This window comes from Dermacentor silvarum, chromosome 1 (assembly GCF_013339745.2).
Source record: "Dermacentor silvarum isolate Dsil-2018 chromosome 1, BIME_Dsil_1.4, whole genome shotgun sequence".
Lineage (NCBI taxonomy): Eukaryota > Metazoa > Arthropoda > Arachnida > Ixodida > Ixodidae > Dermacentor > Dermacentor silvarum.
In genome coordinates, this window is record NC_051154.1 from 101828853 (window position 1) to 101838255 (window position 9403).

The window sequence follows — 9403 nt, forward strand, 5'->3', positions numbered from 1 at the left end:
GTGCCCTCCTGTTTAAAAAGTATGGCTACATGTGCCTACAAAATTATTTCTCAAGTGTTGAGAAATCTTCTGCACAAAACCTGATGCGCATTAATTAATGCTTGAAATTTAGCTCACTTGCCAAGGGAAAATCCCACTATAGAAAGCATTCATATGGGCAGTACTAGGGGCACTAGACAATGTTAGCTGCTGCTTGTTGCTTTATTTCTTGTTGCTGCTATGAACCCATTGCAAACCTCCAAGGCAACCTCTCGGTATGCCACAAAACTTACCATGATGAGAACTCCTTCATCAAGAGAGTGGGATCTGTTCTTATGGAATAGATTAGGTACAGTGCAAATGTGATTCACTGCAGGCACCAATGCAATGCAAGAAAAAGCTCGCTGTCTTTCCAACATGCTTACGGTGGAAGTTGAGAGCGGCAGCGGCATGCCACTGCTTGGCAGGGGTGTTGTGCATCTGTCCTTATTAGAAAGAAATCAGTGCTGCTGCACCTAATTTTTGCCTCAATTCTTTTGCCACTATTTGTAGTGTTAATTGCTAAAAGTTTATTCGTGCTTTGTCACGCCTATCCTCTGTCCAGTCTTCGGTACATGTTGGTGTCACTTTCAAGGGATCTGCACAAGCAAGCAAATAGAGGTAGTGAGTTGAAACTTTGTAGATAGTTAGCAGAGCATGTGTAGATACTGGTGAGCCTTTTAAATAATGTCTGGTAAATCCTAAAGCCTGTAAACAAAGTTACAAGGCTCCTTGGAAGCACGAGTGGGTGTAGTGGCAGCCAGAGAACTGAGGCATATTTTAAGAATAATCACAGCCAGGAAAATAGACATATTGAGATGAAACTTTGAAGGTAGTGAGTTGACCCAGTTTAGGTATTAATGAACCACTTAAAAAATGTCTGGTGAAGCAATAAAGGCCGGGCTTTATCAAGAACTATTGCACTTGATTTTGGTAGAGCAGGTGGGAATTGCTGCAGCAGCTGATGCTTTTCTTGATGTATACTACTGAAACTTTACAAAATCTGCATAAAGATTTGTCTCTCTTTTTTTTTTTTTCTGTAGGAAAGCTAAAGGAGGTTTTTCAAAGGTCTATATTGCACTGTTCCAAAATATGTGCCCCATGATGAATATAACATGGATATAATGATTTACTTTATAATAACAAAGTAAATATAAAATGTTTGTTGCTGATATCAGTTTGTAATGAATATATGCTTATAGGCGAATGTCAGGTATAACAAAGGCATTTTTATCTCAGATGTGACTTTTGTTGTAATGATGTTCAACTCTATAATATAGTGAGATGGGTTTGTGTCACACGTCACAAATTCTGGTGGATGAAATATCAACATAAATCTTTTTGTGTGCCATACAATTTCTTAGCAAAGTGGAACCCAAGGGGCTTTTTTATTTTTATTATCCCACTTGAGCACAGAAAGAGTCAAACCAACTTATCCGAGAATTGGTAAAAAATGCACTTGCATTCAATTCATGGTAACAGTTAATGAGGCACATTTATATAATCCCTACTTATTACCCAATGGTTGAATTAATGACCTGGCAAATAATTTGTGTGGTTGTGATAAAAGAGCAGGAAGAAACAAGCCCCAGATGCTAGTGACTCTTTGATTCCCTTGACTCAGTTACTGCAAACAGCAGTTACAAGCCACTGTTGTAAAGACTCCCACATAAATCCAAAGAACACTGCCTATTAAGTGCAAAGCACTTTAGGGGCCCGGGCTGTCGGCGTCTACCACGTGATCACGCTCAAAAACAAGTGCTCAAAACAGGGTCAGAACAAGTGCAGAATTGATCAAAACTGGTTCAAAATAAACTAACATGATTCAGAATGACTTAAAAGACAGGAATAATCAAGTATTAAGCGTATTAATTAACAGAAATTCATTAAAATCGCTTCTAACTATCATCAGCAAAAGCTTTGGCTCCATGTGCGTGGTTTCCCACCAGTTGTGCCTTAGTACAGGTGTCAAAATGGATGAAGGATTGCTAAACACAAGATAAACACAGGATAAAACAAGATAAACACAAGGGAAACACCGGCGAAACACTGCTCCGCACTTCCCCAGCTTTTACGCTGAGTGGAACTGCATTACCGCCAAGTTTACCATTGCATTTTTTTTTACTCCTGCAATCTTTTTGGAGAATTTCAGTGGCTACCTGAAGATCGAGCTCCTGAAAACCACTGAAGTATTCCCGCTAATCTTAAAAACAAAATTTTCTACATGGTTTTCTTATCATTGGCTAAGTAGATTCACTTTGCGCAAGTAATCCAAAAAATGAATTTTACAGCACCAATAATTTTGCTGATTCTGGACATTTTTCGATGCAATGTAGGGAAGATGATTTGACAATGCAGAAGTCATCTGTTTGTGCTTGCACAATGCAGCTGTGGCATAGTGGTTAGACTGTTGAGCTTGATACCGCATGATTACTACTTTGGTCCCAGGTATGCCTGCTCAGATATTTTTATGTTGTCATGTTGTGCCTTAACCAAAGCATCAGAAACAAATTGAACATGATCAGCCCATTTCCTAGCTCACAACTGCTGTTAACAGTGGAAGATAGGGCATTGTAGCTTCACCTAACATACTAGCACTAAGAACCCAAAAAGATGAAAAAGCATAAGCCATGAAATAGAACACGCTGCATGTCTGCCTGGAGCAGAAGCTCATCTCCACTGCTGCTTAGCCATTACTGTGCTCATGGCTCATATCAACTTTCAGTAAGCACATGATCATCTCACATGTTGTCTTGGTTTCTATGCATTCAACTTAGAATAACAAACTAGACCTCTAAGGTACTGTAAAAGTTGAGCTTTAAGAACATTGAAGCCATAGCCACAAAGTGGCATTCGATGGTGAATTATTTGAAGCTTTGAGAGAATGTAGGTTTTAACAGTGGAGCTGTTTAAGCCAGAGTTTGGCCCGTGTAGCGTAGACCAGAAACTGCACCTGGCGATGACGTAACCGTGCGTTGCCTAGCAACCACTTGGTAAAGCTGCGCCTCACTTCGCCACCACGACGAGCTGCTACGACAGTGCACTTGCTCCGTCTAAGCCATGATGTCACTTTGCATTGCCTAGCAACCACATGTGCCTCGCTTCGCCTAGACATGTCAACGCTTCGCCAGGCCGCGTCTTAAAGTGCGTCATGGGGCCAAGCGAGAATCTGCGCGTCGGCTGCGAGCCGATCCGGAATACCGTGCCGAAGCTGCAGCCGAGAAGAGGCGTCATCGAGTCGAAGATCCCGAGTTTTGAGAATGAGAACGCGAGAGGTCTGCGTTTGAGTATCCAGCGTCATCAGGATAGCGACCCTGGCTGTAGCTTGGTCGATCACAAGCTCCGCTGTTTGCTCCAGCCTTGCACCACTAGTGCAAGCTGCGATCATTTTTTTTTAATGCCTTTCTTTAGAGCCTTTACAAGAAAATGAGGACACAGCCAGAAAATGCTTAGTTTTATTGTACATCAAAAGGGCTCAAAGGGCTTGAAATCACGTAGATTGGGATTAAAATTGGATTGTAGAGTATAATTGGGTATAATATGACTTCCCCCAGGATACATCTTGGAAAGTGGAAGCAAAGAAGAAGTGGAGATTCGTGGGGCAACAATTCATGCATGTGAGGTAAGCAGGAGCTTGTTATACACTATGTATAAATCGAGAAATAACCTCAAGTGGTTATTCAAGACCTGACAAGGATTGCCAGAAAAGATTCTGCTCTAGTGACCTTGTAACGAGCTGCGAAAGATGTGACCATATATATGCTGAAGAAGAGGACCCTAGAATTGGAATGAAAACAGTGCTGTATTGCATCTCCTTGCCGTTCCGTCCTTTCCTGTGTCCCTGCTTCAGCTCATGGTTATGCCAAGCATGAACCAACTAGCTCATATCCTCTCTATGGTAACCGTTTTTTAAGTTTAACTTTGACATTTTCATTTTAACTATTGTAGTGTCATTCTACAAGCGGGCTCAAATACTTGTTGCTGACCTCTGGAGCTGCTTTGAAGGCCAAGGCCTGGGCCACTTTGAGGATATTGCCACGCTGACAGCATTTGCTGACTACCGTGTGCCCCAAGTGCTCGCTTATTTTGGACCTGACAAGGATTGCCAGAAAAGATTATATTGGAAATATCAAATGCCTCTGAACATGAAAACTCAGTTTAGTAGCATGCTGGCAGCTGTTTACTTGCAAAATATCTTGCACTTTATATTTTTATTTACCATGTATAACTTGTGGCATCCTGTGTTTCCCATGCCTTTTTAAATTGAACATCTGAGTGTTCGACTCTGTTACTGCTTTAAAATATTGTAATGTCAACACCTTTCCTGTGATGTTTCTATACCTGTGCTTCATCACTTCTGCATTCTACAGAGTTGGTAGAAAACTGCAGTTATATAGTACTTAGTTTCTAGAAAGAAACTTGTTAGCCTTTTTCTCATTGTGCAGTTGCTATAGTGTCCTCAACTTCTTGCATCACCTGGGATCTGCAGCTGGATTAGAATATGTGGTGTTGTGGAATCCGTTTACTGTTGCTTCTACTGTTTTGCTTGTTCATAAATGTCACATGTGCATGTCTGGCAGCTTACTTTCATGCAGTGGTGGCAGGATTTTGTCTTGGGAGGCCGCAAACCCGTTGCATCATGGTGAGGGTTGGGGGGGAGTGCTGGTGTGGCTTGGTGGGGGGAGGGGGGTAAGTGTCCCTTTTGTACCCCCCTGCCAACGCCCATGGTGGCAAACATAGATATAATTTATGCCTGCACTGACTGCACGACACGAATGTGCTGGGCTTAATTTTAATCCAATTCGCATTCTTTTCCCACTTCAGGCATTTTGAGTCTATCTTTCTATCTGCTTACGCCAACCCAGTGGCCCAAGTTGTCTACCAGCTTGGATCACTAGGTATGTGCTCATGGTCGTGATGCTGTCATGGTTGTTTCGTTGTTGTCCTTCCAGCTTTGTGATTGAACTCTTGTCATGTCGTCGTCATCATGCCTTTTAGGCCAGCCCAGTGGCCCTAGTTTTTTTTTATTTTTTTTATTTATACAATACTGCAGACCTTGCACAGGTCCAAGCAGGGTACACAGGTCCAAGCAACATAAATGTAGAATGTTGTCTAATAGCTTGGTCACTAGGTATGTTCTTGTGGTTGTGATGCCATCGTGGTCATTGCATTGTCGTGATTCCAGCTTTGTCATGCAACTCTCGTCATGCCTTCGTTGTAAAGCCATCGTCGTCACACAGTCTCCATGCATTCCTTGTCACACCGCTGTCATGATGCCGTCGTGGTTGTTCCATCGTTGTCATCGAACTCCCGTCATGCTGTCGTCGTCATACAGGCTTCGTGATACAGTTGTCATCATGTCATTGTCATACACTCGTCATACCATTGTCCTCATACCACCCGCCGTGGTTGCTTAGTGGCTATGGTGTCGGGCTGCTAAGCATGAGGTCGCGGGACCAAATCTCGCTCACGGTGGCCAAATTTCAATGGGGGCGAAATGCGTAAATACCCATGTACTTAGATTTAGGTGCTTAGATTTAGGTGCACGTTAAAGGGGTCCTGAACCACCCCTGTTCACAGCAGCGCTACTTTGAACATCCCAGCGAAGTTTTGCAGTCATGCGCGGCGCGTGGAACTCGTAAGCGGAGCGGGAAGTCACCTTTCTCTCAAACGCTCTCTTTTCAACAGAAGCCTTGTTCCTTACTCTTTTCTGGATGCTTTATGCTTTATTTGTCATAAAGCATCCAGAAAACGCGGCTGCTATTGTCCAACAGCTGACATCAATCATGAAGGGTGTTTGGATCTGTTTGGATCAGTGCACTTCTTCCTATTGTTACTGTGTATATTTATTCACGAAGTTTAATAAACAGGCTGAAGTAAGCGGAAATCTGCTTTCGAATTTTCATAATTACATACTTCAGGAAGAAGCCGACTATAGTCTGCTCCCGCGTGGCCGTGGCCGCCTGCGTAAGAATTACTTTGGCCACCCTGCTTATTGGTAGCGGTCGGGTCCTGCTAATTTCGACTAGCCTTGAACGCTCAACTAGCCTCGAACCATGCGAAACTTAAGGTCAGACCACACGCATGTTAGCGCGCGCTCACTCCTGGCCGCCACTCGTTAAGAAGCTTTGGCAGACCGCTTCAAAATGCAAAGTTGGATGTGACTAATATCCGTCGGTCCATCTGGTAAAAGACAAAGCCAGTCCACACCAGGTTAGCACGGTCAGACTGGAGCATTGAGTGCGAGCACGCACTCAAGCCCTGTCGTGCACAACACAAACACTGCGCATGCGCACTACATTTGCATGTAGTTGCGGTTTGCTACGTAGTGTAGAGGTGTATAACCGTGGCCGCCGTGGTGTGCCGCGACGAGTGCACTGGCTAAGCGCACTGCAGCTCGTTGAGGACAACCGCGTTTGGCTTACGTTTGGCAGTGTCGTAGGCGCCAAAATCAGAAGTAGTGGCTTTTACGTTAACATCCCAAATCAAACGTGTGTACTGCGCCACGGTGATGTTCAGTAGGCGAAGCATTGTGGGCACACCCTGCTCCGCCGTAGCCTGCACAGTGCAAATCATTGAAGGAGTGGAAGCACCGCAATTGCTGTGTTTGATTGCCAGTAACTCCGCTTCTGCTGAACGCATTGAAGTACTTTTTGTGGCAAATTATTTCTGAAATAGCCTATTCTAACCTGAAATGCATTTCTCGACTTCAATAAAAAAGTTGTTGAGGGCCTCTTTAAAGAACCCCAGGCGGTCCAAATTATTCCAGAGTTCCCCACCACGCCATGCCTCATAATCAGATTGCGTTTTGGCATGTAAAACCGTATAATTAAAAAAATTTTTGTCCTCGTACCATTGTCATGCCATTGTCATTATATTGTCATCGTGATTCCATCACAGTTGTTCCATTGTAATGATTTTACCTTCGTCATCAGACTCTCCTCATGCCATCATCATTGCACCATCACAGTCATCATGCCATTGTCGTCATGTGATTATTGTCACGCTGTTGTTTTACTACCATCGTTATCGCTTCAGTAACATAATTCCATTGTCGTCATACTGCCTTTGTCATTCTATTGTAATCATGCTGCCATCATTGAAACGTGGTTATGCCACCGTCGTCATGCCATCCTTGTCGTGCCATTGTCATCATACTCGTCATCCCATTGTCTTCATACCGTTGTCATGCAATCGTCTTCATTGCGTCGTCATTATAAAGTTGCTGTCATGCATTCGTTGTTGTACCATCGTCGTGATGACGTTGCAGTCGTTCCACGGTTGTCGTTATAACTTCATCATCCGACTGTTGTCATGGCATCGTCGTCACACATTTGTCGTAACACTCGTCATGGTGTCTTCACACCGGCTTCATTGATCCATCGACATCATTTCTTTGTCATTCTGTCGTAATCATGCAGTTGTCATTCAATCATGATTATTCCACTGTTGCCATGCCATCGTCGTCATCCAATTGTCTTCATGTCATCGTCATCATGCCGTTGTCGTTATACCATCGTCATGCCATCATCATCATGTTGTCTTTGTCGTTCTATCTACGTAATCCCTTCTTCGTCACTACATCGTCGTCACTGCGTAGGCATTATATAGTTGTCATGCCGCCATGCTCGTGGGCAACCTTGGCATGCGAGTGCCGTAGCAAAGTGGGACTATACCGTAGTGTGCTGCATATAGCCGTAGGAGCGGAAGTTTCAAAATGACCACTAGAGGTGTTAAATAAATGTGACTTCAGAAATATGCTAAGTTGCTATATTGCTCGAATGCTAATCACATTACCTTCAATGTTCATCAGGAGATGAGTTCTGCCGTACATAAAATCACAATTTACCTTTCCTGTCTGGAGGTCTTTTTTTTTTTACAGAAGTTCACATTTGTTTTTTGTTTGTTTTTTGCAAATGAACTGCTGTACAGACTCACATAGGCCGAGATGGATAACATCAGTGACCACAAAACACATCAACATGCAATTTAGTCTAGATTTCTTGCACCTTTTACCTTCTAAAGTTGCTACTTTGGCTTTTACAGTTATAAAATTTCAAAATATGTAACTTCTTTTCGTTTTCTTTTTATTGCGATAGCAATTATATGGACACTCAAAAGCAGATTTCTGCCGTCGGCGTCGCCGTCGCCGTGAGGTTCCGTATGACGTCAATGGAGATGAAATCATCGCCGCGCGCCGAACGCTGTATGTGCGAGTGAAAGGGCGCGAGGGGCGCGCACTTTCACGGGGAGTGAACGCACGGCGGAGAACAAACGCGCATTCTGCGCCGTGCTCCCTTAAGGGCTGCAGAAGTAGGCGTCTCTTTCCTCCTTTACAATCACCATATATGTAGAGCAAACGCGCCTTCTTCCGATGCGCGAGAGGCCGTGGGGGAGGGGGGGGGAGGGGGAGGGAAGGGAGGCGACGTTTAGCTGCGGCGCCAAGTGCCTATTTATATCAGAGGCTCCGGCAACAGTCACCAACGCCGCACGCATTTTGAGCGAACGCGGGCAAAACGCCGACGGCGTCGACAACAGTTCCGCGTGTTGCCGGTGCTGCTGCATGTCCAAGTTTATACAGCTGATAAAGCTAATATCATTACTCCGTATAGCTCTCTACCAATTTGCTATCGCAATTGATGCTTCGCCTTTCAGGTGAAACTGCGACAACTTTTTTTAAATTTAATGTATGACGCTAGGCTTTTACGCACCTTTTATGTAGCTGTGGCTATTTTGCGAGTCTTTACAGTACTTGCACGGTCAATAACGTTTTGTTTGCACTGCCTTTTGCAGCTTGTCCGAGAGCAGTTGAAGAAAAAAATGCAGCCGTCTGAGGAAATCAACTCAATACTGGTTGACTACTGTCTCTGGGACTACCGCAGGCAACACGCAAATGAAGTTGAGCATGTGCCTTTTCACCGTGTTCGGTGCATCTACTATTGAACATGTTGAAGAATCATGATTATGATGGCTCTTTCTGGGACTGCCACAGGCACACTAAGCTGAGCACGTGCCTTTTGGCAGTGTGCGGTGGATTTAATAGTAAACATGCCATAAGGTGATGGTTAGACATTTTGTTGACGTGTCAACAATGTCCTTTTTATCATCCTCTGAGTGACTGTGCATAAATTGTTCACTGTCGTGCGGACCATGTCAAACACTAGGGCATAAAAAAATTGAGTAGCATATGCCATGTAATTTGGTTGAAGGGCTGTGGTAGTGGGATTAAATGACAACATTTTATTTAGTGGCTTTATAGTAATAAATATTGTGCAGCAGGTAAAGCTGGTGTATGTGAATGTTTGCTTGCTGACCACTTTCTGCAAGTTTGATGTTAACTATAAGTTTCCTACAGATTAAAGTTTCCCCATTTCGTTTTTCTCTA

General features: G+C 43.7%; 1 protein-coding gene across 4 annotated transcripts in view; it reads left to right on the forward strand.

The window, feature by feature from the left end:
• Positions 1-9403, forward strand: part of LOC119433902 (queuosine salvage protein-like) — a 62522-nt gene extending 53119 nt beyond the window's left edge. For 3 of the 4 annotated variants that reach the window (XM_049671737.1, XM_049671738.1, XM_037701188.2), the window contains 2 exons: positions 3573-3640; positions 8812-9403. In XM_049671737.1, the coding sequence (XP_049527694.1) occupies positions 3573-3640; positions 8812-8961 (218 nt within the window). In that variant the 3' untranslated portion in view covers positions 8962-9403. Of the gene's footprint in view, positions 1-3572; positions 3641-4842; positions 4917-8811 lie in introns of all 4 variants that reach the window. The other variant, XR_007468175.1, reaches the window with a different exon arrangement.